Genomic DNA, 27,874 nt, shown 5'->3' with positions numbered 1-27,874 from the left:
ATCCTCTATATCACAGCGTGTGATAAAAATCACCTGAGTTCTTATCTCATCAAGAGACGCTGAAAAAAAAAAAAAAAGCGTAGGGGATTGGCAGACAGGTTACACGGATGGCTTTGCTTTCGCAAGTGATGGAGCATAACGATTATGGACAGATGATAGAAATAATATCATTTTGTTTCAGTCTTATTTTAGTCAAGATTGACTTTTTGGTATGCTACATATAAATTATACTTTTTCTCTTTTTCAACGATGAGTAGAACAAAGAAGGGAGGGTATTAAAAAAAAGGGTTTACAGAAAGGGGAATAAAAAAAATAGGTCATATAAATAAATAAATAGCGACATGTATAGAGAAAAGAAATTAATTGGGCCAATTTGGGCCAAGCCATCCCAGTTCACCAAAGGCGGTCCAAAGAGCGCTTGTTTTGTTGACATCCACACGATTGAGCTTTTGTGCGTCGGATTTTCGAAAGGCTACATTCTGATGACTGTATTCATATGCTGCCAAGATCAGTGTGCGCTTGCATCGCAGATATTGAATGGGTGACAACCTTAACGTGGATGCAATGGTGGCCTCAACAGAATGCAGACGCTGGTAATAAGGAAGATGGTCAATGGAAAGCGGAGCACCTGAAAAAAAAATGGCAAACATGTCAGCATCATCGTGTAGCGGTAATTATCATGGCCATCAATAAAATTGTAAAGTAAAAAAATAAATAAAGTAAAAAAGAAAAAAAAAAAAAACAAGGTTTGATCAAGTGATAGGTTCTGACCTTTCCAAAAAACCTTGACGGGAATTTGATCCAATGCTGTTGGCTGAGGATACCAATTGGGAGGATATTGGCTTGGATCATCACGGTCAATATCCACTGTATCGTAGACGGCGGCGGTGTCGACCTTTTCCTTCCGGGGCAAAGCTTCACTGGACCGCCGTTCGGTAGCAATGGTAGAGATGATTTTGGCGGTTGAAACGCGACGCTTTTTCTTGGTATCAGCAGAGACGGGCCTGCTGGACATGGGCTGCTTTCTCTTTTTGTCGGGTTGTACGACGTCCTTGTCCAACATGGTACAGTCCTTGTTTTCAGCACCGCCATCGATCTCCGTCCTCTGGTGGTGAATGTAACCCGCTTCCAGGGCTTCAAAGACATTCAACATAAACGCCCGTTCATAATTGGGTCGTCGGTCCGTGGCCAACCCGCGGCGGTCAGCGTCTTTGGGCGGTTTCAGAAAATGAACCATATCCGCGTAGGTTTGAATGAACTTTTTACTTTTCCTCTTACGGAAAGAAGGCGACGATGACGGGGACGACGACGACGGGCTCACGGCATAATGATCGCCATTGGATGAACTGTGGCGACTGCGTTGCCAGGGTAATTTGGCAATGGATTGATAAGTCTCCGTAGGAGTGAGGGGAGGTGACATTAATGATGAATCATCCCCGGAGAGACAAGGATCAGTCGTTTTCATGAGTGAGTCTTGCATGATCTTCAGATGATGAACGGAAGGCATAATATACGGTTGAGCGGAAATCAAGGATGTTCCAAAGGAAAAAAAACAATAGTAATAACTGGAGAAGGGGTTGGGTGAACTCAGGAGGCGTTGTTTATGTGAAACGAATTTCACTGTGGCGCGCGATAAGAATGAGAAATAGCAAAAAAAAAAAGGGGGGAAAGAATAGTGAAATGAAAAAGGGAAGCGGAAATAAATACAAAAAGCAATAAAAAAAAAGGGCAAGAGTCGAAGATCGCACCTTAAATTTTTTAGTGCGGCTGATCGGTTTTTAACATGTATGTGTGAAGGGCCGGAAACAGTGAAGAGCTTTTATGCATCACCGGAACCTGTCCGATGGACACAAATGAGGGTTGATAATGTTCTTTTAAAAAAATCATCATCCATTCATCACCGACCCCTGCGATAAGCGGTTCTTTTGGTTGAAGCAATGATCTGTCGAAACGTATCAAAAAGTATACAAACGTCATTGTCGCATCTGAGGCAGCTTTTGGGGGTCATGTTACCATCAACTGAGTTCCAAAGCCTAAAGGAATGACTCTTTCCTTCTGAAGCCATCCCACTCTATTGGTATCATAATTTTACCATCGGCTGGTGGTTGAATAAAAGACAAATTTTTTTTTATTAAACTTATTGTTGGGGTCGACCCCATTTCCTCAGCCTTCCTCGGCGATCCGTCGTCACGATACAATCTTGTCGGAATAGGATATCTACACATGGATCTGCATGCACGGTTTGTACAGTAATGGGTTGTAAATAAGGCACTTGCGTTTTGTTCGGAACAGGATGAATGGTTGGTAATTGAACGTGGTAAGGTTTCTCCACCTCGGCCGGGGTGGAAGGCACCGTAGCCTTTTTGCCACCCATGGTGGATCGTCGACGGAACAAATTCAATGCTTTTCCATTCTCAGAGAACAGCGAAGATGGGTCGCCTGATAAACTCAAACTTCTGAGCTGTTGTCGCCAACTTTCCTTCTTATCCTCCGCCACTTCTTCAGGCATTTTCAATGCCGGTCGAAGTATACTAAATCGTTTCCCAGCCGAAGCTACCGACAGTCGATTGGACTAGCAAACAAGACCAGATTAATGTTTTTTTTTCCTCCACCAGAGCAGAAATCGTTTCCCCCCGGTCCCCAAAAAAAGGGAAGGAGATACGATATGCATGGAACGATGCCCGCACTTACCTGCTTTGGTCGGTGCAGAGCGCTCACGGAGAAATCCCACAGAATTAGAGTACAATCCTCGCCTACACTGGCAAACCGATACACTTGTTCATTACATTGCCATGGATCAAACGCTACACCTGTCACCTAAAAACAAACCCAAAAAAAAAAAAAAATCACGCACAACATTTTGGTGATTAATTTTTTTTTTTTCATAAAAGCTGGCATTGAATGGCTGAGTAAAAGATACGTTACCCAAGATTTGTGTCCCTGACATCTCGCCACAATTTTTTGCTCACGGAAAGCCCAGATAGTGACAAGATCATCTTGTCCGCCAGTCTATCAACAAGACTGTCGGTATCAATATCCGACATCGTCTTCTTTTTTTTTCTTTCTTTCTTTTTCATTTACCAAGATATATTGGTTATCGGGGCTCCAGGCCACACAAAGTAGTTTCCCGTAATATCCTCCAAAGACATCGCATAATCTGAGGTGCATGGAAAAAAATGAGCCGGCGTTATTTTAAAATCGGCGGGCGACGGTAACGTAACCTTGACCCCACTTGCCTTTCTTCAGAGTAATTCACGGTTCGGAGCAACCCGTCTTCACCTACAATAGCTACGTGCGAGCCATTGGGAGAAAAGGCAAAACCTATATGAAGCAAATTAGTTCACTGCATTGCCCAAAACAAATCATGCATCCAGCCATGCATGCATGAGATATAAAAAAAGGTTTTTTGTTCTTTTACCTGCAACACTTTTTTCACTGACACGCCAATGCGATACAGGATTATGTTTCGGATGCTTGTGAGGGGTGGTCACCTGAAATCTAACCATGACATTTCAACGGGAATGACGGCATTTGATCAGTCATTGCAACGCACGAATGAAATCCCCAAGGCGTTACTCACTGCTCTTCGGCCCACGATCTCGGTGCGGAAGGTGTAAAAGGTTGATCATCTCGATCCTTGTCAAAAATCATGACGGATCCATCGCGAAAAGAAGCCATAAATAGATCCTCGGAACCAGGGATCCATTTTACCATCGTCACCGCTGAAGCATTCATGGAACCCTATGACATGTTCGCGTGAGTTTTTGCCAAGTAACGGGTGATCACAGCAATGACAAAAATCAAAGATTCAATTTACATTCTTATTCAACCGAGAGTACCGGGTATTGATGGGGTCATACCATATGAAGTCCCCCGACGAGAATCCAATAATCACATCCATATGCTCATCACTCATCGTCATCGCATTCACATCGTGGCAAGTAGGATGACCTCCAGAAAAAACGATCCGCGTCAGTGGTTCCTATGCCATCCATTTTTTTTGAGTCCTGGTTGCTACGTGCTAGCGACCCCCCCCCCTCCCTACCCCTCGCTGGTGCCATAATATAAAATCAGAAACAAACCTTGGGATGATCATTGGCATCCATCCAAATAAAATTGGACCCGACATTGAAAAAGAGATACCGATCCCTAGGCGATCGTGAGGCGAGTACTTTGGGTAACTGTTCGTACACTACGACACGTTCAATCAAACTGGATTTGGATTTAATAAGACTATTTTTCGGTCGTTTGATATGGTGACGAGATGGGTGATGATGGTTGTGGTTGTGGTGGTGGTGATGGTGATGAGCATGGTGATGGGAGCCGTGGTGCGAAAATGATGAAAATGAGCCCACACTCCATCCATGACTAAAGGTTTGTGTGATGGGTAAATGATCGTCGTCCGCGTTGGTCTCTCTCGTTGTGGAAAGAAACATGGTTTGGGATCGTTCTATATCGACATAGGAATTGGGGAAACGGCGACTGTTGGTGGGAGACATGATTTCGGGGAAGTAGGAGTTGGTACTGGCGACAGAAGTACTATGCGATAATGGGGACGGTGACAGATCACTGCTTCCGTCCGTGCTGGACATGGACGATGATCGCGTCAGGGTTCGGGATGCGGTAGGAATGTCTGGGTCGGCCAGGGTTGGGACATTATAAGGTGTGGTAATATTGATACCGGGTGAACCAATGTCCTTGTTCTCGGCAAGAAGCAATTGAGGCAAGATGCCGGGACCTGCGTCTGATTCCAACCCGTTTTCCTCTTCTCCTCCAACGTGAAATACCGGTTCGGTGTGTTCCGGTAAGCCTTCAAAGGCAGGTGATCGACTGAAAGTCCGCGCTACGCCTGCATCGCACGAACCTTGGCTGGGTGACTTTTTCCTTTCATTTTCTATGAGACTGGCATGGGTTCCCGTGGCATACTGGGGTGGAATGGTGGAAAAATAGACTTCTTGCTGCAATCGGTAAGTACCGTCCGGAGTCAGCAATGCTTTGCAATCAACATCCGGATTAGATTCAGGTATAGCTCGAATGGGCGGCTTCATCATATGCGACGTCGCCGGCATGGAGCGTGAAAGCATCGTGCTGCTGGCCAATGGCTAATACGAATGCATCGCAAGAAAAAAAAAAAAAAGAGAGAGTGTGAGCAATAGGTTCAATGTGGGGTACAGACAATGAACGACAAAAAAGTTGTAATTCAGTTGCCTGCCATCGTTACTTGGATACTAACTGTATGCAAATAACTATCCATCAATTATAAATCCACGCTCGTGAGAGTAAGGGAACATGAGTGAATGAGACAATGGGGCAGAGACACATTGGCCAGAGAAAAAATAATAAATTCCGGGCATCAATATGGTATAATTTCAAGGGTCTGGCGAGCAACAAAAATGGTTTAGAATTTCCATCTTTGGAACTAGGTGCCACCAAAAGAGTGGCGCATGCACGTCGCACAAGCTTTTTTTCCCCCCTTGAATCGCCTGCTTATCTTCATTTGCATTGAAGCCATATATGGAAATCCCTCTTTATTTTCTGCCTTGTTGCGTAAAATTTGCAGCGGGATCTTGTCGAAAATTGTCACGGGAAAGGCTTTTCGCTGGATGAGAGCCTCCCTTTTTTTTATGGCCTCAAAGACTTTTTGTTTTTTCTCGTAAATTCTTATTTGACTGGCCAGATCCATGGATCGGCACACGTCCAAATTGAAATATGCTTTGTTATTTCACACGTATTGATAATTGTAAACAAGTGATGGGAATTTTCTGGAGAATGATTGTATAGAAGCAGCTGCAGCTGCACCTAAATACCATGTATGCTGAAACAACCATGGCAAATGCTGAGTTGCAAATCACGGTTTCATATGGTCTGTGGTGGTTGAGCAAGGCCACGAGTCCCTTTGCCTTGGCATCCTCAAACCGCCCTGAAAGCGTTATAAATCAAATATCATCATCTGATGAGGTATAAACTTTGAGCCTACTTATCTTGGGTGTCGGTACCTTTCGAATAAGCTGCACTCATTCGCTGCAGAGAGAATAGTGATCAAAGGATAAGCCTAATGGGGTAACTGAAATGCCTTGATCACCTGCTCATTAATGTTTGACTGCGCAATAACAGGATCACTTTTTACCATACTTAATTTAACTAACTGCTGTAATTGCATAGCAGCAGATGATTATTGAAAAACGTTCCTTATTGTCGTATGGTAGCGATCCTCTACGCTTCACAGTGGAAGGAAATGGATAACAATGGCTGTGAGCAAAAAAATTTCGAACTGAGTGTGGAAATAAACTTTGTCATCAAATCATTTTACAAATTCAAAATGAACGAAATTTGGCTGCCTCAAGAACCGCCAATCTTTCTCCGCTGTCATTGCTCGGTATGGAGGAAACAAGTAAAATTACGATTGTCAATGACCGTGGCGAGTCTATTGTCGGCATTCTAGAGAAAAAGCCCACCATTGACATTCACCGGGCACAACCAAGACTCATTCTCATTACCCATGGTGTTCTCGGTACCGTTTTTCGTTGCAATCCAAGCATATAAAGAAGCTTGACCCCTCGAAAAATGTTATACTCACCCATCATATTGTGCAAAACAGGGCATAAGGACTATCTCTTTCAAAGACTCATGGCACAGGAACTTCCTTACTCGACATTTCGGTTTGATTTCCGTGGCAATGGCGAAAGCGGAGGTGAACCGGGATATGCTAATATGACGGTAAGCCGAGTGACTATACAAACCTTGACCCTGTCTCCCTTGTTCTCCTTTCTCCATCTTATCTCGAGTGTCCCTTTTTTTTGGCTGGATCTATATTCTTCACGTCGATCATCACTAAAAAAGGCATCATCACCTCTTTATTAGGAAGATACTGAGGATATACATACCGTGGCTTCGCATTTCGAAAAACAAGGCTATCAGATTTTTGCCGTCATTGGACATTCTCGTGGTACGTCTATAACAAAGTGTAAGCGCGTGGACCAATTGAAATGATAACATGGATGCTATTTGAAAAAATAAAGGGTCGGTAGCTGGACTTAAATATGCAACGACGTGTGAACGGCCTTTGGATCATTTTGTGAATATAGCAGGCCGTTACAAGATGAACGACAACCAAATATACCGCAATCGGCCTCAGATTGGCGAGGCATTGGATAGACAAGTATGAACTCATCCATGAAGAAAAAAGGAAGCTCGCATGGCTGGGATTGACGGGTTCAATTTTTTGTGTTAGGGATACTTTGATTGGGCTGTCAAACAACGCGACAGAATCGTGCAAATCAAGGTGACTAGGGAGGATGTCGATCGGTTTACGTCCTGGGATAATTCGCATGGTAAGTTAGGTCCACTGCAATCTGAGAGAGATGGGCTGTATCCCTAAAATCTACACGGCACCAGTAACGAGAATGCCCAAGTCGACCTGCGTCTTGACGTGTCACGGTACCAATGATAATGTAATGTAACAAGATCATAGGATTTGCATCCTCTAAAAAAAGCGCGGCTAACCGAATATGGATGATAGATTGTGCCTGCTTACAATGCGGCTATGTACGCCAACAAAATCCCCACCCATACACTTGCACTCATCCAGGACGCGGACCATAATTTCAAGGGGCATTTCGACGAACTGGTATCGACCGTGAAGGAATATTTTGCCAAGCATGAAAGCGATGCCTATGAGAAGCAAATGAGCATGGGTCAGCATGTGGGCCTGTGTATTCCGCGATGGATCGACGTGGAAGGCGTTAAAAATTTTCGTGACATTGGCGGTTGGCCAGTAAAAGACGGCAGTGGTTACATTCGAGAAAGAGTGGTGTTTAGATGCGGGCAGTAAGTCAAATGATTGAAGAAAAAATATGCTGGCATGGTTTGTTTTGCTGATGGATTGGAACTAGTCTCACCGACATCACCGACCAAGGTATACGTACGTTGCAGGAATTGAACGTCGTGGCCATCTTTGATTTCCGCTCGGATATGGAGATCAATTATCACGGTGGCATCAGGTACGCGCCTTTTTTATAACAATAGACGATAGGGTTTCGTTGGAATGACATGAGTGTTGTTATCTTTGCTTGGTAGAGAAATTCCAGGAACCACTTATTATGAGTCTGCTATTTTCAAGGATGTTGACTTTTCCCCCGAAAATATGGGTCAAACCATGGGCCGATTTCTGGAGGGAACCGAAGGATTTATTCTCGTTTATTTGACCATGCTGGAGAAAGCCAAAGATCAGTACCGTAAAATTCTCTTGCATATGATCGAACATCATTCGCGGGATACCAGAGATGCTTTGATCATCCATTGCACTGCTGGTAAAGATCGAACCGGCCTTTTCTGTATGATGCTTCTTGGCCTGTGCGGAGTCGATGATGAAATCATTGCACGAGAATATGCACTGACAAATCTTGGTTTTTGGGGTACGTTGAAACGTCCGTTGTTAAAATATCTTTTTATCGTACTGATCCGAAAGGTAGAGTCGGAAGAGGATATGCGACGAAAAGCCAATCGAGCTGGAGTGCCTTTGGAACATATGAAGGCCGCCATGTCGGCTCCGTAAGTTGGGGTTGGAAGTTTTCCATACGATAATTGGTACTGAATTTTATTTGTTGACTTGTTAAAATGACAGATACGAGGCAATGAAGGGTACACTTAAGAAAGTCGAGGAGATCTATGGGTCCATGGAAGGATATGTGCAAAAGACATGCGGTCTGACCAGTGAGCAATGCCAAGCCATCCGTGATATAATGGTGTTATCCATCCGATTCGAAGAACGGCAGTTATTTAGACCTAAAATATAACATTATTGTCAATTAACCATAGCTCGGAAATTTAGAATAAACAAGCTACTGAAGATCTGGTCAGTACACGACAAGAAAAAGAAGAAGGGAAGGGGTGGGATCTCAGGGACACAAGGGGAACATTTGTTTGGATTAATCAAAAAATTGACTTTTGGAGTGCTATTAGTATCCCTCTTTTTTTTTTGATCCGGTTTCTCCTTGACTTTTCTGTGCGGGGGAACGAGGGTCTGTGTGTGTGTGGTGGGTCTTGACAGGGACACGTGCGATTGGGGTTCTTTTGGTACGTCATGCGGGATGGGTGATTGTGTGTTATAAAACAATGATAATTATACAAAAAACTTATGAAGACCCAGTCATTTACGAAGAATGTACACATATCAAATTAAAGAGTAAAAAAAAAAAAAAAAAAAAAAAACCTCCGTTCCTCTTTCTATATATTATTGTTGATCTCTCTTTTCATCTTTTTTTTTTCTTGTTGGTTGTTTTTCTTCTCTTCTTTTGTTGTTCCTTCTATTCTTTATACCTTTTTTCTTTCTCTTTGGCTCTTTGCCCTTTTGGCCGGTGTATGTCCTTGAGTTGATACTTCTCGATTAATCATTATCCTCATCCTGATTGTTCTTTTCCTACTTGTATAGTCACAAATTCATCCTATCTAATGACATCTACCGTTAGAAACCATGCTGAAACCGTTGCGCATTCTCGTCCGCATCTCGCCTTGACACTTCCCGAGATTGTTACCAGTATCTTGATGTGTCTAGCTCCGTCCATGGCGCTTCTAGAATATACAAAGAGGAAACCTTCCGCTCAGCTTTATGCGTGCCTTTTTGTCAACCGTCTTTGGCATGACTGCGCAGCTCGCTTGCTGTGGCGTACAGTTGTTTTTGAAGATACCAAATCAGAATATGATTTGCTCTTGAAATTCGCCTCCACTTTTGCTAACGAACCCATCTCCACACCATCCCTTTCCTCATCTTTATCCACCTCTGCCGCTATGCTTGCCATAGCTACCCCCAATGCTAGTTTTTCTTCCAGCATCACATCACTTGCTTCGGTTTCCTCGGAAACATCGACTTCATCTTCGACGTTATCCACCCCGTCAACCTCGGCGTGCGTCAAATGCCATCCTGCTCCGGACAAGGCACCACTACCGAGTCGATCCTTACACAGACGGTTCAGCCATCCGAATGACTCCTTATCACCTCGCGACTATCCTACCGAATCCAATAACAACCAAACGCTTAAAGAGCATCGAAAGAATGTTCATCTAAACAAAAAATTACTATCGAACCAACCGTCGCAAAATCAATTAATCGTTTCAGGCACAGAGGATATGCAACCTCAATTACCGCTGCCGCCAAATCATCACCTTCATTTCTATCGCAATTCTTTAAGGACACTGTTTGTGCGCAAACTTAAAGAGACCTCCATCAACGAACCACTGATGCAAATCGGCCGCCACGCCACCAAACTGAAGCGCCTCGATGTGTATATCTGTGACCACTTCACCGATCGTGCGCTGTATCCGTTTCTGGCTCACAAAACGCTAACCTACCTATCCTTGGCGGGGTGTCACCGATTGACCGATGTGGCGGTACTTCGCGTGTCCGAGACATGTACCATGCTGGAACACTTGGATTTGCGAGCTTGCGGTCTTGTGTCGGATGTGTCCATTTCAGCTATTGCGACTCGATGTCCGCGTCTACGCCATCTCAATGTGGGCCGTATTCGGGATCGGCATCGGATCACGGTACGCTCCATTACGCTCATTGCCAAGCATACCAAGGCTACAGTACTCGGCTTGGCAGGATGTGATATCGACGACGAATGTATGAGAGTGCTAGCCCACTACCGTCGCGCCGGTCTCGAACGGGTATCGGTCAACAACTGCCAACGACTCACCAACGCCACCATCTACTCTTTCATAAAATACTGTCCGAATTTATCCGTCTTTGAAATGAAAGAGTGTCATTTGATCAACGACTGGGAAGCCGTCGCCGAGCTCGTCCATCGCAAAGTGCTGCTCACCCTGTGTGACCGACAAAACCGTGCTTGTACTGAATGGGCCCAGCGTCGAGGTCGGCCGGTCGATGTCAAAGCCCCTCTCAAATAATGGCTCATTTTCACTCGATTCCCTCACTCTTTGTGTTCTCTTTATCCCCTCCCAACTGTTAACCATTACCCTAATTCCGGTGACTTGGGAAGACCATATTCCATGTTGTTTATTTGTATATCTTTTTTTCTTTCCTTTCCATTTAATCCCTCTTCAAAGGATAAGTCTGCAGTTCCACGTCACGATCCTTTCGAATAATAAAGATTTGTAAACTATCACCCGTATAAATGTCACGTTCAGTGGCCGAAGTGAATGCATCCTTCACAATACGGATCGCTGTGTCGAGGTCTAAAGTAGGATGCTCTGCTTCCTGGATATTTTTGCGAGAAACCTAAGGCAATGCCATGTGAATATCTATCCGCACAAAATCCAAAAAAAAAAGCATCGTCGGTAGCTTTACCTGATTATCCAAGAATGGCTGAATTAATGCTGATGCTGATCCACTGGCACGGCAAGTTTCACGTTCGAATGATCCAATAGCATCGTAACAATACACAGCGCCTTCGCCTGCAAAACAAAAGAAACGGGTAAGTTTAGCATACCATACTATAGCCAGATAATGCGAGAATAGAATAACATACCGTTCTCATCGACACCGCCTAATATACAGAATGCATAGTAAGGGAAGAATCGTCTCTGATACAATGTGATGGAAAGCATTTGTGCCAGAGCTGTGCAGCTCATGTCTTTGTCATGTGAAAACTTGTACCACTATTTCACAGCAAAAAGAGAGGTAAGCTAACGAGTGGGTAATGGTACAAGACAAGAGTGTTTGCGTTTACCTTTAATCTCTGATCGAGGACCTTTTTCAGGGTCAAGCCGTCAGCGTGGAAACCGTTCATGGCAATAGCGGCCGTATTAGACAGTTTGTAACACTTTGGCGAAAAACGTGAATTGATGCTGTAGCCAGTACTTTGACGGGTATCTGATGCTACAAGACAGAAATCTTTTCCAGCAATGGCGACACTGGTTCTATAGTTTTACGACGGTTTTTTTTTTGTTAGTCTTTTTTGTCAGTGCCTTTACATAACCGGGAATGAAGCACTGTAATGAGTTAATAAACACTTACCCGCCATTGTCATCATACGGTTCAAAACGATGTTCAATAGGGTGTGAGACGGTTTCTCTAGGTTCGGCGAATGCGTATGCCATGGTGGAAATGGTGTGAGTCGAATAAAAAAGGTCGCTTTGCAAAAGAGTCAAGAAAAAAGATACGCGTAGGCTTACAATTCAATGTCCGTCATGCTGTGGGTGACGTACGTCTTTCACACTTTAAATGTCGTATTATTCCGAAAAATATCGACGGACATTTGGCAAACCAAGAGGAGCCGACCCGCATCATGCTTACTCTCCATGAACACCATTTTTTTTGAAATTGGTTGCATGTTCGTTTAGGAAGGAATGAATAACCGAGTATTCTTTGGACGCTCTGGTTTATCGATTCAATAGGCACGCGCTCTCTTCGCTCACAACTGAAATTCAGACTTTATCCAAAACGATCATGAGGCGCTTTAATCTCCTTGATAAAGTATGTCAGAACACTGTCCGTGTTCGATGTGGTTAAAAAGTAGGTTACTACTTTGCTTTAGATTTCTTGATTTCAAGTTTCGTTGTATGGATGTTCTTCCATTGCATTATTAAGAAGAGGGGCGTCCCTGAACCTATGTGGACCTTATAACCAGCAGTTGCTTCATTTTCAGTTTTGGATGCTGCAACTCTCATATCAAACAGCGGTTTTGTATGCCAAGACGCTATTATACTTATTGTGTAGAATTATTCCGAGCATGGGTAAAGGAATGTTCATAAAGTCTTTAGTATCTTGCAAAGACTGGTTCCTTCAACCTAAACTCTAACAAATCGTCATCTGTCTACTTCCAGTTTCACATGAGCACATCTGCTCCATATGGCTATACAAGTCCAGCCGTCTTGAGCTGCGAACCAAAATACAGTACCGTTTTATTATTCTGAACGGGTGAAGAAAGGCTATGTGTGCGCCCACAACGCTGAAATTTTGACTAAAATGGGTCACATGCACATACGATATATTTGCAGCCGCAGCAAGACTCGACTGCGGTGTCCAAATTCAGCGTGATGGATGCTGCGTCGTAATGCAACTGCAGGATAACACATTTTTAATACTTCAAATGAGTAAAAGAAATATTTCAAGTACAATAGCATGGCTGTCATACACACACTCCTAACATCTCCTTGGCACTTTTGCCGTAATAAGAAGCTATCCACTCTTTTGTGGGTACGACGAGCATGAGGCCTGGATCACAAGACAGTCACAGTGTCATCCGGTCCATCGCGGCAATATGAAATAGGGAAAAATCATGCCCTTTGAGAGTTGATTTCAAAGAACGCTGATGCGACTTTCTCTTTGACCTATATGACCACTCACTCTGCTTTACTGGGCCATCAGTCCTCTGACGATGAATATACACTGGATCCAGTGAATGTGCCACGCCGTTCAAGGCTCAAAGCTCAATTTATGCGCCCTTCGTCCTCCAGACCCACTTATCAACCGCTCCCCTCGGACCATTTCGAGAACGATGAGCACGAAGCATCTGACACTTCCGACTTGGAAGCCCCGCCTTCGCTCATTGTGGAACAGCCAGCGCCAACCTCTGGTGCAACGACGGGGTCGAATACGGCTCCTTTGAACCGGTTTAAACGGAATTTACTCCATGCACGAACGGACGCTGAACCATCCACCAGAGATCACCTTTCCACATACGATCGGACCATGTGGCGTTGGACCAATGTTCAAAACATGGATAATTTCTTTCAGCGAGTGTATGCATATTATCAGGGCAAGGGTGTCTATTGTATACTATTTTCCCGATTACTTAACTTATTGCAAGTATCCCATTTTTTTTAATCCCGCATCAACAGAGCCGCCATGAATATTAACTTTTTTTTTCTCTCTTTACTCCCATCCTTTAGAACTCTCGCTTTTGTCATCGTCTTTTCCACGTTTCTTATCGGTTGCGTGAATTATTCCGAGATTCCTCGTCATAATTCCATGTCAGAAGTGGTTGTACCACAATGCTTCACCAAGTAAGTTCAACTCCATCTTGCGCCATGAAAAAAATTCGCTGCATGAATGCAACAAATTGACCGCATTGTAACTGTGAAACTCTTTTTTTTTCAGGTTGTCATTTTCAAAATCCATGTTTTTATTTATATTTTCATTATGGTGGATATGGCAAGCGATTCGTTTTGTCAGAGATATTCCAGCGTTGAAGGAAATGCACAACTTTTATCATCATCTTTTACATATTCCTGATGTAAGTGATAAAATGACTCGACGGGTTTTCTTGCGTTTTTTTTTCGTTCCGGTTTTTTTGATGGTGATAATGTGCTTCGTAGGAAGATATGCAAACGGTGGCCTGGCAAACAGTGCTGGAACGCATCATTGATATTCGTGAAACGAATCCCAATACGTCCGAAGCATCACCGATTCGATTGAACGAGCACGATGTAGCCAATCGCATCATGCGCAAGGACAACTATTTAATCGCTCTTTTCAACAAGGATATCCTCAATATCACCATTCCGTTACCCTATTTAAGGCATAAGCACGTCTTCACCAGAGATTTAGAGTGGAATCTGTCATTTTGCGTTCTCAGTTACGTATTCAATGACCAGGGTCAGATCCGCAAACGATTCCTCAAAGAACGAAACAAACCGTTACTCGTCGCAGGGTAAGATTGGCGCTATTATGTCTTGTTTTTGGTTTTTTTCGAGAAATAAGGGAATACTAAGCCAGTTTGCGCTTGCGGCCACAGACTTCGACGTCGTTTTATTTTTATGGGGTTATTAAATCTTATCTTCGCACCGTTCATTCTTGGGTATCTGCTTATCTTCTTCTTTTTCCGGTATTTCGAGGTAAAGCTTTGCTCTGTCATGCTGTTAGAAAAAGAGGAGCTCATTCGGATTTTCGATCACAGGAATATCACAAGAACCCCAGTGAAATCGGTTCGCGAGGTTATTCGCCTTTTGCAAAATGGAAATTTCGCGAATTCAATGAATTACCCCACTTTTTTCGCGCGCGGCTCAGCTTAAGCTATGGTTCCGCCAACCAATATATCAACCAGTTTCCCAAAGAGAAAGCGGCGCTGGCAGCTCGGTGAACAAGTCGTTTCAAAAAAATGTCAAGTCAAATGAAAGTATAGAAAAAAAACTGATGATGCCATATTTTTTTTTCCGTCCTAGATTCGTCGCCTTTGTTTCTGGATCGTTTGCGGGCGTATTAGCGTTGTTGTCGCTTTATGATTCGGAGGCGCTATTGAATTTTGAAATCACGCCCAATGGAACGGTTTTGTTTTATCTGGGGATCTTTGGCACGGTGTTCGCCGTCAGCCGCGGAATGATTCCCGACGAGCATTTGGTTTTCGAACCCGAACGGTTACTGAAAGAAGTCGTGGAAAACACTCATTACATGCCACAGGAATGGCGCGGCAAATTACATACAGATGAAGTAAGCTCAATGTTTTCATCTCCATTTCCACTGCCAAATGCAGTCTATCGAGACAATCTTTTTGGCAAATCTTTTTTTGGCACATTTTGCTGGTCTGTTTGTGCGGGGATCCGGACTCACCATGCTTTGGATTGATTAGGTGCGTGCTCAGTTTTGTCAGTTATTTGATTATCGTGTGTCGTTGTTCTTGCAAGAGCTCCTGAGTGTGATATTTACACCGGTGGTGCTTTGGTTCTCGCTTCCTCGATGCGCAGAACAGATTGTTGATTTCTTCCGCGAGTTCACCGTGCATGTGGATGGTCTAGGCTACGTGTGTAGCTTTGCTCAATTCGATTTTGCTCGTCACGGAAATATCAAGTATGGCGCTCCCACTGAAGTCGAAGACGAATACTACATGACCAAAGAAGGCAAAATGGAGAAGAGTTTTCTGAATTTCAAGGTAAAACCGAGACATGTCATGCCTGACAAAATCTTTTTGCCCCAGAAAAAGAAAACACCAACAGAAAAAATGAAGCTTCCGATGATGTCTTTTATTTTATTTTTGCTCTATTGAAACTTGCTTTTGTTTTAGGTGAATAACCCTGGATGGGAGCCCAACGACATTGCAGGATCAATGTATCTGTCACGACTAGCGCACTTCCAACAACAGAAACTGCCGCATACCTCAGACACAAAAGACGAGCCTTCCGGAGAAAGCAGGGAAGCTTCGCCGGAACCTGCGGATGTTCTTCATACGCCGACATTCCAACGACATCATTTTGTTCCGCAACCAATGCAACCCTCCAACATAGAATACTCCGATCCTGGTACACCTAGTCATCCCGTAGAAGACCGTCATGTTCCCAGTAACTTAGGTGACTCATTTGCTCATCCCCCGGAAAACCGGAATATCCACTATACTTGGCAACCTCACGAAGAAGAAGAAGAGGAAGAAGGCGAAGGAGCGGATCAAATCCCACGACAAGCGCACCCTCCTGTGCCTGGCATGTTGGGTTTACTCAACGAGTTCTATGACCTTAATAATAACCCCGGCCGATGGTAATAAAAACAATGGAAGGGCCTGACGATCGGAACTTGGAGTGAGGATTGAAAATCTTTCATTTTGACCCGCGGCCTTCTGTTCCTTCTTTTTTTTTACTATCACCAATCATCCACAATAAAATATCCATGATTCGTAAGAAAAGAATGCAAAAATGGGGATGACCAATAAGCTTATTGAAGTGTAAACAAGCTAAAATAATGAAATGAGCAAAAGGGAAACCGGCGCTGGAAGATCATTTGTTGGAACCATTTGCGTATTAGCGTTCGGCTTACAACCAAATAAACAAAAACGGCGCTAGGAGGGAGCCGATTGAAACTCAGTTATGACATGAGGGGATCACAAAAAAAATGACATGGTGTGCGGAATTTGATTCGTCATTTGTTGATCGGAAAATCTCCATGTTTCAGCTCGGGGACAATCTCAACAGGCTAAAATCGCGTCATTGAACTACCGATCCCTCGAGGAACGAGTCAAAAAAAACCTGGGGTGGGGTAACGAAGAAAACCGGGTATGTTCAGGCAAATAAGTACACTAATGTAAAGTGAACAAAAAATGAATACTAGCAATGCATAAGACTCTGAGAATCGGCAGAAATTATAATGGCTACAATTTTTCCCATTGGGTGGCAACGTTTTCTCTGTGTAAAGTGGCAATGCGTGGGAAAAGGACTTAATTTGGAACGCTCGTTGATTGGTCGTCATATCCAGAACCTATCCATTTGCTTGAAGTTAAAAAAAAAACATCCTAAAAAAACATATAAATTACTACGCTTCGCTGCCAAGGGAACGGGTTCGCTTCTTTTACTTTACTTCACATCAAATAAAGCATCATGGCCGCCATTCAGACTCCCACTCTTGCTCACTTCAAGTTGCCCAACATTGAAAATGAGCCTATGGTAAGTTGAGCGACGCGCCTATGGGCTACAGTGTTGATGTCATTTTGCAAGGTTTAGGTATCTAACCCACATTTTTCTCCCTTTAGTTGAACTATGCCCCCGGCTCTACTGAGAGACAGAAGCTCACCGAAGCTCTCAAGGAAATGAGCGCTCAAGGTGCTGTTGAAGTCCCCGTTGTTATCAACGGTGAGAAGGTTAGTTGAAAAAAAAAGAGCATGCAATGGATGACCCTGATAAGGACAACCATGGAACTGATGCAAATATATGCAATGAATATATTAGATCTACACTGGTAACACTGCTGAGCAGTACAACCCTTCTTCTCACAAGACTGTGGTGTGCAAGTACCATCAAGCCGATAAGGCTCTTACCCAAAAGGCCATCGATGGTGCTTTGGCTGCTCGTGCCAGATGGGAAGCTCTTCCCTTCAACGACCGTGTTGCCGTCTTTTTGAAGGCCGCCGATTTGTTATCCACCAAATACAGGTAAGCGTGGGGTGGGAGAGAAAAAAAAAATTATCGTCGGGTGACACGGAACTAACGGGTAATCCATCCTCCAGATTCAAGATCATGGCTGCCACCATGCTCGGTCAGGGTAAGAACATCTGGCAAGCTGAAATTGATGCTGCTGCCGAGTTGTGCGATTTCTGGCGCTTCAACTGCAAGTACGCTGAAGAGCTGTACCAGCAACAACCCCCCAAGAACGCTCCTGGCAACTGGAACCGTACCGAATTCCGTGCTTTGGAAGGTTTCGTCCTTGCTGTGTCTCCTTTCAACTTCACTGCCATTGGTGGTAACTTGCCTTCGGCTCCCGTGTTGATGGGTAACGTTTGTTTGTGGAAGCCCTCTCCTTCGGCCGTCTACTCCAACTACTTGGTGTACGAGCTCCTTGTTGAAGCCGGTTTGCCCGCGGGTGTGATCCAGTTCATCCCCGGTCCCGCCGAAGAAATTTGCGGCACCGCCATTGACAGCCCCGATTTCGCTTCCCTCCACTTCACTGGTTCCACCCACGTCTTCCGTCAGTTGTGGAAGCAGATTGGTAACAACATTGAAAAGTACAAGAGCTACCCCCGTATTGTTGGTGAAACTGGTGGCAAGAACTACCATCTCGGTTTGCCCGATCTTGATTCGGCTGGTATTCGTCACGCCGCTATTCAGACCATCCGTGGTGCCTTTGAATTCCAGGGTCAAAAGTGCTCTGCATGCAGCCGTGTCTACTTCCCCAAGAGCAAGTATGACGAATTCAAGTCCGTGTTGCTTGCTGAACACGCCAAGATCTCCCAGGGTCCCGTTGAAGAATTCAAGCACTTCATGGGTCCTGTGATCAACAAGTTTGCTTTCGACAAGATCAAGTCCTTCATTGACTTTGCTGCTTCCAGTGACGACTGCAAGATCCTTGCCGGTGGCAAGTACGACGATTCCAAGGGTTACTTCATCGAACCCACCATCATTGAAACCACCAACCCCTTCACCAAGACCATGGTTGAGGAAATCTTTGGTCCTGTGATGACTTTGTACGCATATGATGATAACAAGTTCGAGGAAACCTGCAAGTTGGTCGGTGACACCACCCAATACGCTCTTACTGGTGCCATCTTTGGCCGCGAACGTGCTAACATTGTCGAGGCTTCCAACTTGTTGCGCAACACTGCCGGTAACTTCTACATCAACGACAAGTGTACTGGTGCGGTGGTCGGTCAACAACCTTTCGGTGGTGCTCGTGCTTCCGGTACCAACGACAAGGCCGGTTCCTTTGCCTTGCTCGGTCGTTTCTTGTCCATGCGCTCCGTCAAGGAAAACTTTGTGCCCATTGACGCCTTTATCTACCCCTCCAACAACTAAGAAGGTCTAACTATTGTGAATTAAGTCAGTCAAACAACCAACCACCAAATAATCATTTTACAACCGCCGGAATCTAGGGTCACTCATCCATTGGCTGGGGAAGAGTTTGTATATTCATTGTAGTATAGTTTCAACATCTTGTTTTTTTTTTCTTTATTCTTTTTGCGCTTATGATTCCAAAAATCATACATAATATAAACAATACTTTTTTTTTTGGTTGCTTACATTTTTGCTTTCATTCCTCTTATTGAATTTTGTTTGTTGACACCATCAATAAATGGGAAAGGAAAAGGAGTTCCTTCAGGAAACAAAAACAATTTTGTTTATTTTTTTTTTGTGGTGATGAATTTGTATAATAATGGTGTGAATAATGGACTGATGACTGTAGGTGAAAAGATGTCCCATTATGTGTGGATTCACCAACCCCTGTCAATTATTGATAAACGGATACAGACCAGGTTGGAGAGAGCGGTTCATCAAAAATGGACTTGGTATGCCGCCTTCGAATCTCCGTAAATAGAGTAGAGCGGACGAACCAATTTCGGCGGAAGCGGGACATTTTTTATGACGATGGCACAATATGCCTGTTTGGTGCCAAACATGCTTCTTCCACATTTGGAACAATTTCCACCTTGATACCATGTTGTTCTAACAACGACACTCCCGTGCAATTCACGAGATTAGGAGGTTCACGTACACCCATCACGACACGAGCAATTTTGGCTTCAATGAGACGGTCGGTGCATGGGCGGTTTTTTGACAATCGGACAGAGCAGGGCTCCATTGTAGTATACATGATGCCACCTTGAGCATCGGCAAGAGAATCAAGTTTCGCCAACGCACTTTCTTCGGCGTGGGTGTTACCAGGTAACTCGCGTGAATACCCAGTACTCAACACTCGTCCGTTGGCTGACACGAGCACCGCGCCCACGCAATACGCTTTTTCCACAGGAAGAGACTTGTGCGCTTCAGCAATAGCCATGTTCATAAATGCGGCATCCGCGGCATCCTCGGTATAAGGCGTTCCGTGAGGATCAGTAGCTGGCATGGTGGAATGAAAGAAAGCAAGGAACTTTTTTTTTTTTGAATGTCAGTTCCCCTTTTGATGGGTGCCGCCTTGGCCCAATTCGGCAGTGCGCGATAATTTCCACCAATAAGCGATGTAGCCCGCACATGGAGCTTGCCCGACAATTCATGTTTAAATAAAACTGTCGTTGAAGGATCAACGACTTTTCATCATCTTGCTTACTTTAACTATATCCAGTCCCTTCCATTCCTTTCATTCCCCTCCCTAAAACCACTATGTTTCACCATTCACAAAGTTACCCTAATGCCGATCCTCACTATCACAAGTAAATGACCAGACCAACACGCAAACGCATACCAGAGCTCCGAACTAACCAAAGGCACCTCATCTGTACCTTTTTAGGCAGCAAACCGACCTTCCATTCAACCAATACCCCGCTGTAAGTCTTTTTTTTTCTTGCAATAGGTGAGATTTCCACTCGTATTGAGTCATACTTTTTACTCTTTGGGTTCATTGGATCAGGATCATCAGGTAACTTATTTCACGCAGCGAGACATGATACCATGACAAGTAACTGAGACCCTGAAAAAAATGGATCTGAAACCATAGACACGCCACGATTACAACCATTTTTCAGGCGTCCATTCCGCTATCCTTGACCCACCCGCTGGTCTTTCACGCGAAACTATCATTGGTAAGTCTTGTCAACTCCCCAATGTAATTCAGATGATTATCTTGCACAAACTGAGTAAAAATTTCGAAAATCACACTTTTACACACCAAAAAAAAAAAAAAAAAAAGAACCGGCATTGTCATCGTTGAAAACCTTTTCAGTGGTGCCTCAGAGTATCTACGGAATCGAACAATTGCCACATGCTTCGCCAAATGATACGGTGTCGCGGCCTATTGCCGATTTTTTCCATACGGCAGTGGAAGATGATCTCGCGGAGCCTGACACCCGATCCATTGATTGTCCATTATCAATCAAACCTCGAGTTCATCATGCCGATATTCCTATCAAAACGCAACAAGCTTATGCCCAGGTTCCTATGCCCTCTTCCGCCACCATCGAGGTATGCCACGACGCTCCGTATGCTCGTCCGTCACCGCCATCTCCGCTTCCTCCACCGCTCAAGATACCCCTTACCCCTGACTCATCCATGTCAACACCGCCATCGGGATGCACGACTGGAAGAGCACTGACACCGAATGCGTTTGCTGCCCCATCCAGCGCCTTACCTACACCTCAATCGCTTAGCTCCGCCACTCCATCTTCCGCGACGCCGAGGTCGGCAGCCACCAAGTCCTCGTCTTCAGCCGCGGGTTCAGAAATTGAAAGCATGGTGCATGAAGGTATTCGACTCCATGAACAAGGTCAAGTTGAAAAGGCAACCCAATTATTCCGTATTGCCGCTGAAAAGCAAGATCCTCTGGGCATGTTTCTTTACGGTGTGTCGCTCCGTCACGGTTGGGTGAGTCAAAACTGACAATTCGTAAAGGTTCTGACAGTTGATCTGACATCACGGATTTCTTCAGGGTTGTAAGCGTAGCGAAAGACTGGCCTTTCAATACTTGCAAAAAGCGGCGGAACATGCTGTGTTGGATCTGAATAGTTTCTCATCCACCGTCAACACGTCGGCTTCACAAAGTGAATTGGTCATGGCTATTTACGAATTGGGGGTGTCGTTCCGTCACGGTTGGGGTGTAAGTAAACGTTGTCACTACTCTTGATGATGAAAAATCGTCATCTCATTTTGTGTACTTCCATCTCTAGTGCAAGAAGAACAAGGAAACAGCTGTGTATTTTTTCAAGATTGCGGCGGATTTAGGCGATGCCGACGCTCAGAATGATTTGGGTCACTGTTATTACTATGGTCACGGAGTGAAGAAGGATCTGTACATGGCAGCCAAATATTATCGTAAAGCCGACAAGCAAGGACACGGAATCATGGGCAACTCTTGGATCTACAAGACAAAGTATGATAAACCCAAACCATGAACGCGAAAAATGTTGATGCCACTCGATGACACTGTATCTAACCAGTTGTATCTCCTTGAATGCTCTTTTTAAAATGAGCTTTTTTTGTCGTTTCTTTTTCTGCTCTTCTATATAAACTTATTCACCTTTTTTTTCTCCCATTTCTTTTTGAATTTAATCATGATTATTGTTTTATCCATGACATCAGTTCACTGGATTATGTCTATTATTCTTTGGGTTGGAGCGGCAGACTCCAGGAACAGCCTAGGAACGCTATGGTTGTCACAGGGATAATTGCTGTAGTACCACAGAAGGATTTATTGGAAGCACACACAAAAACATACCCTTGCATTCATTAATACAGAGAGCCATAATGATATTTATTGCAAGAACAAGGAGCAATTAACCTAAAATTGAGTATGACGGATAAGCTACAAGCTATTTTAGTTTCAACATCTAGAGCTACCGCAGCCTATTGAGTTTCCTTGTAGAAAGCAATCATCAGCCCTCGCTGAAAGAGTGTGCACAAGCTCTTTTCATGTTTATTAGTACCAGAACTCGCGAGCATTGTATAGAAAATGGCACAATTTTTTTTTATTCTCCTCACGCAATGGTGCCTTGCCAGCGTGTCACGTGGACGACCAATTTTTTTGGGTCGGTGGAGGGCTAAGGGAAAAAGACGACGAGCATTTTTGGATTTCAAAGAGCTTTGTCTCTCCACCCATTTACTCGTTTCCATTGACAGCCTCCTTGTCATGGCGTCTGCCAAATTGCTGGGAAAGCTACAGGCAGATCAAAATGCCATTACTCAAATGGCCGAGCTGCATGCCAAACAAGGAGCCACCGTCCATACGTATTCCCGAAGACCTGTCGGAGAACCCCATCGTTGGCTTGCTCATCGACGGTCTCAACAGCAATCGACATTTAGCGGAAACAATGTAACTAGGCTGTTTTTGTCATGGCATTCTTGGTTAAAATATACTTATCATTTGACACCGTAGGAGGAACTGTCCAAACGAGACGAAGCAGGTGAATATCCTATCAAAAACGCGCAACCACTTTTTTTTTCTCCACGATTGACACGCATAACCTTTCCTCTCTAGACATTATCCGTCGCCACGAAAACGACCCAGCTTCGCTTGTTCTTCATTTATATCCGACGTACTTTAAATTCGAACATGAAGTAAGCATTGTCGACCTCAATATGCAAAACAAAGATTTTTGCATAGCGATTGCAAAAAGACTGACCTGATCGTTTCGTTTAGGATGGCTTCTTTTCTTACAAGAGTCAATTCAAGGTACTTTATTGGGAGCAAAACACCTTGTCACATTTTTTCCAAACAGCATACAATTAACCACCAACTGCCACATGTAGGACTTTTTAGCTTCCATCAAAGACAAACGATTGCCACCCGATTTGATGGATGTATTCAACGAAGCGTCTTGTCGCTACTATGAAGGTGCAGTGCATTTCCCACTTTGTTCGCTCGCTATTATTGACAGTGCGTTCGGTAATGTTAACACAAAACGACACAAAATAGGGTGCCTGATTGTGGAAATCCATGACCATCGTAAAGCGAGGAACAACTACCATAATGCGACGAATGACGAAGCCAGTGCCGATGTCGAGATTAAACGAATTGTAATGCAACCGACTGCTGAAAGTATTTGGACCGATATTAGCTTACTCAGTGAAGAATGGGGGTTTCCCTGGACCGAGCAAGTAGCCCTGCAAGTAGAAGCCGAAATCTTGGTAAGCATTCACCGACGGGAACCAAACCTTTTGCGCCAAAATATGCTATTGACTAATGTTTGGATGGTTTGGTTTAGTTGGCGACAGAGGAGCCTTTATGTCTCGATCCTTCTATTCAAGTAGCACGGGTCAGCAATGCCATTGAGTTTACTACGAGTGATCGTAAACCCAAAAAGAAACCAAAATGGAATTCTCTGGAGCGAGAGCAAAAGTTGGCCAAGAAGGCGGAAAATAACAGAATTATGACTATCATGGATTCGGTAAAGTGATGATGTTAATGAACGGTATGGTGAAGATGTGTGTTTTCTCATTGATCGTTTATCTCTTTTAAGCGTGGCAAGCGTCCTTTCCCGTTCGAGCCCAGGTAATTCATGAAAATGTATCTATGAGGCGTATCCATGATCTGACGGAAATTTCTTGGTGTAGTTTTGGAAAGATTTCGTTTGTACAAGAATGGCGATCCAAGAAACAAAAGTTGATGGCCGAACCTATTCCTTCCGTGGAAATGAAAAAAGGCAAAGGTAAGTGTGAAAGTTGCCCATTACCACTGTTACCGGGTGACTGACGAGTAGACGATTGAAAGGACGCAAAGTCTTGGGCGAACCTATTTTATTGCCAGATGGACGCAAATGTGTACGAACCATACGATTTGAACGATCCGAGGGGACCCGTATGTAACACGACGGAACATTGAACGTTACATGGCGATCATGCCTTATTCATTCATATTTTTTACCACCACAGGAAAAATATATACCCTTGTCAATCTCTATATTCTCAATGGAGAATACGACGGCGTGTTTCGCTGGGGCACGGCTTTTGATACGAGTTTGAATGGAGGAAACATTGAGTAAGTGATTATGGCAGTTAAACCGAAAATGATGTTGGCTAACGGGAAGTGATCACCAGTTTCAGGGTCGGACCAGAATACCTGATGGAGACGTATGTTGTTCATCTTAAAACCATGTATGGCCGATTCAATACATTAGTCTGTGACAACAACCTAGCCAATCCTGTTCCTCGTTCCCCTTCGGTTGCGGCTCGATTGGCGGCCGCCGCAGCGGCTCAACAACAGCAAATGAATTTCCAGTTGCAAGCACAGAATCTACAACAGCATCTTCAGGCCCAACAAGCAAGGGCCATGCAGCAAGGAAAACCCATGACAGCTCATCAACGCGCGTTGCTCACTCAAGCTCAGGCTCAGGCCCAAAGCCAGGCATTAGCCCAAGCCCAGGCTCAAGCACAAGCACAAGCACAAATGCAGCCAGGCGTAACACAAGCCCAAGCGCAAATGCAACCACAAGTTCAGGCACAAACCACTCCTCAAACACAAGCACAGTCACAAGCACAAGCCCAAGCCCAAGCTCAGGCACAGGCTCAAGCTCAAGCTCAAGCTCAGGCTCAAGCCCAGGCGCAAGCGCAAGCCCAGGCGCAAGCTCAAGCACAAGCTCAAGCTCAGGCGCAAGCTCAGGCGCAAGCTCAGGCACAGGCTCAAGCTCAAGCTCAGGCCCAGGCTCAGGCTCAGGCTCATATGCAACAAATGCAACAAGCTCAAGTACAATCGCAGTCGCGAACATCCACGCCTTCTCAACCCCAGCTTGGAACGCCCACCCCGCCGCACGCTCAAACTCCAGCACAGGCTGCTGCAACGTTACCACGTCAACAGCTTGCTCTTCCTGGCAATGCTACCATGAAACTTCCCACGACGACGCAAGCTCCAGGTCAACTGTCTGCTCAACATATGGCTGCATTGCAACAACCTACCACCATGTCACTCTCGCTTCCTCCACGCGCCATGAACCCCATGGCTCACATACCTACCAGTGGCGCTCCCAACCAAGGTGTACCTACCTCCAATCCATTGCATGCCATGAATACAGCTGGCGTAGCTCCAGGCACCGCGAATCCCTTGTCCAATATACAACAAGCAGCTCTTGCCAATGCTCTTGGTCTGGGTGGACAGCAAACGGTATCACCTCAAGCCTCACTTCAACGTATTCAACAGTTGGTGGCGACAGGGGCTATACCATTAGCTACTGCACAACAACTTGTAAGCCAACTCGCCGCTTCAAGCAATATTGGTCTGCTGCAAAGACAGCAATTGGCTGCTTTACAACAACAGCAACAGCAGCAGCAACAACAGCAGCAACAGCAGCAAGCATCCCAACAGCAACAAACGCAACAATCACAGGGCCAACAACCTCCAACGCCGCAGCAACAACATCAACAACCCCAAACCCCTCAACAATCACTGATGAACACTCAACAATCTCCTGTGCAACAAAGAGTAAGTGAATAGAAATATTTTTACTCCCTCAACTCATGTTTATTCACTTTATTTCTGGACGCAGATGAATGCCAACATGCAGTTACCGCAAGGCACGCCACAATTGTCGGGAGGTCAACCAGGTAGGTTTAATGGGAGATTGTCTTTGTTTGTTCAAAATTGCAAATTTCATTGGTTAGCTCATTCGTACTCTTTTTTTGATTTATGGCTACAGTCAATACTGCTGCATCACAGTTGTTCTCGCAACTTACTCCTCAACATCAACAACAATTGACACATGTGATGATGCGACGTAATCAACTGATGGCGGCCGCGGCTCAGCGAGTAATCAGCCAGGAGCAGTTGCAACAGTATCTACAACAACTTCACCAAATACAGCAGGGCATTCTCCAACAATACCCACAACACGCGCAACAGGTGCAACAAGCACAACAACAACAAGGTCAACAAGGCCATCAAGCACAGATGCCGCAAGCTCAAGCACAGATGCCGCAAGCTCAAGCTCAAGCACAGGCACAGGCTCAAGCTCAAGCACAGGCTCAAGCACAGGCTCAAGCACAAGCTCAAGCTCAAGCACGGGCGCAGGCTCAAGCACAGGCTCAAGCCCAAGCTCAAGCACAGGCCCAAGCACAGGCCCAAGCACAAGCACAAGCACAGATGAATCGAACGCCTCAAGTCCAAGCGCAGCAATTACCCAATCAGCAAACCATGGGTGGTGTACCAGGGGCTGGCTTAAATCTTGGATTGAGTGCACAACAAGCACATATGTTACGGCAACTCATGCTTCAACGAACTCAAAATGCAGCGAGAGGTCGAGGTCGAGGGCAGGTTCCATTGACGCCTCAGCAAATGGCAGCAATACAGGCGATGCGTCAAAATAGCGGGGCGTTAAGGCAAGGCGCGAGTCTTCAAGATATGAACAGCCTCAATATGATGGCGGGATTGAATCGCGAACGGATTGCCGCGGCTGCCGCGGCTGCGGCCGCAGGCAATAACGCTGGTCTTTTAGGTACACAACAACCGCAGCAGGGATTGCAACAATTTCAAATGAATTTACAATTTCAACAACAACAAGCGGCCGCCGCCGCCGCTGCCGCACAGCAACAACAACAACAACAACAACAACAACAACGAGGAATGATGGGAATGCAGCAATCACAAGGAAATCCCAATTTAGGTCCTGGTGAAACACCTTCTCAACCCAATTGATCCATGCACTCGTTTTCTCAATGTTCTCTTCTCCACAAATGATCTTTCTCATCCCTCTTTCCTTATTTATCCATCAATCCCAACCTTGAATTTTTATTTTTATTTTTCCTGTCATCCTGTCGCATCACTTTTTTTCTCTTTTAATACAACTACTACTCTGAATACATATCTCTATTTTGTGTACTCTCTTTCTTTTTTTTTCCTTCTGAAAAAACTGAACAATACACTCATGACTACTTTTTTTTTCTTTACGTACACAAAATGCATCGTGATGGGCGACCCTTTTTTCTGACTTTTTGAGTTTGAATTAGGAAGTATTTTGGCCAAATTTGGTAATTGTTTTCCCAATGCATTATTTTAACTCATTTCTTTTCTATGGCAGCAGGAAAAATAAACAAAGTTCCCCAGAGAATGGAACTTGACGTTTGTTTTTCCTTTATTTTTTTATCTTAAT

General features: G+C 44.6%; 12 protein-coding genes across 12 annotated transcripts; 7 read left to right on the top strand and 5 right to left on the bottom strand.

The window, feature by feature from the left end:
- Positions 1 to 169: 169 nt before the first annotated feature.
- BYT42DRAFT_555430 (uncharacterized protein) lies at positions 170 to 1,686 on the bottom strand. The gene is made up of 2 exons (XM_051566665.1): positions 772 to 1,686; positions 170 to 628 (listed from the first exon to the last, which is right to left on the bottom strand). The coding sequence occupies exons 1-2, from the start codon at positions 1,505 to 1,507 to the stop codon at positions 360 to 362; spliced, it is 1,005 nt and encodes a 334-aa protein (XP_051426998.1). The 5' UTR covers positions 1,508 to 1,686; the 3' UTR covers positions 170 to 359.
- A 451-nt stretch (positions 1,687 to 2,137) lies between these two features.
- Positions 2,138 to 3,714, bottom strand: BYT42DRAFT_591770 (WD40-repeat-containing domain protein; the record flags this gene model as incomplete). Its single annotated transcript, XM_051570567.1, has 7 exons — positions 2,138 to 2,413; positions 2,692 to 2,817; positions 2,926 to 3,009; positions 3,082 to 3,157; positions 3,237 to 3,321; positions 3,419 to 3,498; positions 3,581 to 3,714. The coding sequence occupies 7 exons, from the start codon at positions 3,712 to 3,714 to the stop codon at positions 2,138 to 2,140; spliced, it is 861 nt and encodes a 286-aa protein (XP_051426997.1).
- On the bottom strand, positions 3,490 to 5,345 carry BYT42DRAFT_180711 (uncharacterized protein). Its single transcript, XM_051562412.1, has 4 exons — positions 5,234 to 5,345; positions 4,083 to 5,102; positions 3,581 to 3,982; positions 3,490 to 3,498 (listed from the first exon to the last, which is right to left on the bottom strand). Exons 1-3 carry the CDS (start codon positions 5,252 to 5,254, stop codon positions 3,809 to 3,811), a joined length of 1,215 nt encoding a protein of 404 aa, XP_051426996.1. The 5' UTR covers positions 5,255 to 5,345; the 3' UTR covers positions 3,490 to 3,498; positions 3,581 to 3,808.
- Positions 5,346 to 6,121: 776 nt separating this feature from the next.
- BYT42DRAFT_180669 (uncharacterized protein) lies at positions 6,122 to 7,461 on the top strand. Its single transcript, XM_051562411.1, has 5 exons — positions 6,122 to 6,511; positions 6,599 to 6,717; positions 6,862 to 6,946; positions 7,020 to 7,159; positions 7,232 to 7,461. The coding sequence occupies exons 1-5, from the start codon at positions 6,379 to 6,381 to the stop codon at positions 7,376 to 7,378; spliced, it is 624 nt and encodes a 207-aa protein (XP_051426995.1). The 5' UTR covers positions 6,122 to 6,378; the 3' UTR covers positions 7,379 to 7,461.
- A 229-nt stretch (positions 7,462 to 7,690) lies between these two features.
- BYT42DRAFT_489070 (tyrosine phosphatase family-domain-containing protein) lies at positions 7,691 to 8,554 on the top strand (the record flags this gene model as incomplete). Its single annotated transcript, XM_051563910.1, has 4 exons — positions 7,691 to 7,827; positions 7,893 to 8,000; positions 8,077 to 8,414; positions 8,472 to 8,554. 4 exons carry the CDS (start codon positions 7,691 to 7,693, stop codon positions 8,552 to 8,554), a joined length of 666 nt encoding a protein of 221 aa, XP_051426994.1.
- Positions 8,555 to 9,302: 748 nt separating this feature from the next.
- On the top strand, positions 9,303 to 10,934 carry BYT42DRAFT_555424 (uncharacterized protein). The gene has a single exon (XM_051566664.1). It carries the CDS (start codon positions 9,787 to 9,789, stop codon positions 10,903 to 10,905), a length of 1,119 nt encoding a protein of 372 aa, XP_051426993.1. The 5' UTR covers positions 9,303 to 9,786; the 3' UTR covers positions 10,906 to 10,934.
- BYT42DRAFT_555422 (nucleophile aminohydrolase) lies at positions 10,935 to 12,098 on the bottom strand. Its single transcript, XM_051566663.1, has 5 exons — positions 11,975 to 12,098; positions 11,688 to 11,877; positions 11,487 to 11,616; positions 11,306 to 11,412; positions 10,935 to 11,236 (listed from the first exon to the last, which is right to left on the bottom strand). Exons 1-5 carry the CDS (start codon positions 12,055 to 12,057, stop codon positions 11,048 to 11,050), a joined length of 699 nt encoding a protein of 232 aa, XP_051426992.1. The 5' UTR covers positions 12,058 to 12,098; the 3' UTR covers positions 10,935 to 11,047.
- A 1,130-nt stretch (positions 12,099 to 13,228) lies between these two features.
- On the top strand, positions 13,229 to 16,582 carry BYT42DRAFT_555420 (autophagy protein Apg9-domain-containing protein). Its single transcript, XM_051566662.1, has 9 exons — positions 13,229 to 13,764; positions 13,852 to 13,965; positions 14,060 to 14,195; positions 14,278 to 14,612; positions 14,697 to 14,796; positions 14,859 to 15,037; positions 15,124 to 15,388; positions 15,528 to 15,827; positions 15,960 to 16,582. The coding sequence occupies exons 1-9, from the start codon at positions 13,295 to 13,297 to the stop codon at positions 16,428 to 16,430; spliced, it is 2,370 nt and encodes a 789-aa protein (XP_051426991.1). The 5' UTR covers positions 13,229 to 13,294; the 3' UTR covers positions 16,431 to 16,582.
- Positions 16,583 to 17,259: 677 nt separating this feature from the next.
- On the top strand, positions 17,260 to 19,166 carry BYT42DRAFT_489945 (1-pyrroline-5-carboxylate dehydrogenase; the record flags this gene model as incomplete). The annotated part of the gene is made up of 4 exons (XM_051563973.1): positions 17,260 to 17,325; positions 17,412 to 17,519; positions 17,608 to 17,810; positions 17,885 to 19,166. The coding sequence occupies 4 exons, from the start codon at positions 17,260 to 17,262 to the stop codon at positions 19,164 to 19,166; spliced, it is 1,659 nt and encodes a 552-aa protein (XP_051426990.1).
- Positions 19,167 to 19,728: 562 nt separating this feature from the next.
- BYT42DRAFT_489275 (uncharacterized protein) lies at positions 19,729 to 19,950 on the bottom strand (the record flags this gene model as incomplete). The annotated part of the gene is made up of 1 exon (XM_051563927.1): positions 19,729 to 19,950. The coding sequence occupies one exon, from the start codon at positions 19,948 to 19,950 to the stop codon at positions 19,729 to 19,731; it is 222 nt and encodes a 73-aa protein (XP_051426989.1).
- Positions 19,951 to 20,361: 411 nt separating this feature from the next.
- On the top strand, positions 20,362 to 22,360 carry BYT42DRAFT_555412 (uncharacterized protein). The gene is made up of 7 exons (XM_051566661.1): positions 20,362 to 20,518; positions 20,596 to 20,632; positions 20,716 to 20,724; positions 20,803 to 20,887; positions 20,995 to 21,665; positions 21,730 to 21,897; positions 21,968 to 22,360. Exons 1-7 carry the CDS (start codon positions 20,469 to 20,471, stop codon positions 22,190 to 22,192), a joined length of 1,245 nt encoding a protein of 414 aa, XP_051426988.1. The 5' UTR covers positions 20,362 to 20,468; the 3' UTR covers positions 22,193 to 22,360.
- Positions 22,361 to 22,863: 503 nt separating this feature from the next.
- BYT42DRAFT_555404 (Spt20 family-domain-containing protein) lies at positions 22,864 to 27,796 on the top strand. Its single transcript, XM_051566660.1, has 14 exons — positions 22,864 to 23,109; positions 23,173 to 23,200; positions 23,275 to 23,354; positions 23,437 to 23,469; positions 23,547 to 23,631; positions 23,713 to 23,924; positions 24,002 to 24,184; positions 24,257 to 24,288; positions 24,351 to 24,445; positions 24,508 to 24,594; positions 24,669 to 24,774; positions 24,834 to 26,211; positions 26,276 to 26,333; positions 26,426 to 27,796. Exons 1-14 carry the CDS (start codon positions 22,927 to 22,929, stop codon positions 27,418 to 27,420), a joined length of 3,555 nt encoding a protein of 1,184 aa, XP_051426987.1. The 5' UTR covers positions 22,864 to 22,926; the 3' UTR covers positions 27,421 to 27,796.
- The last annotated feature ends 78 nt before the right edge of the window (positions 27,797 to 27,874 follow it).

Source organism: Radiomyces spectabilis (assembly GCF_025331425.1).
Source record: "Radiomyces spectabilis strain NRRL 2753 chromosome Unknown BYT42scaffold_2, whole genome shotgun sequence".
Taxonomy (NCBI): Eukaryota; Fungi; Mucoromycota; class Mucoromycetes; order Mucorales; family Radiomycetaceae; genus Radiomyces; species Radiomyces spectabilis.
This window is presented reverse-complemented; position numbering and strand designations above follow the sequence as displayed.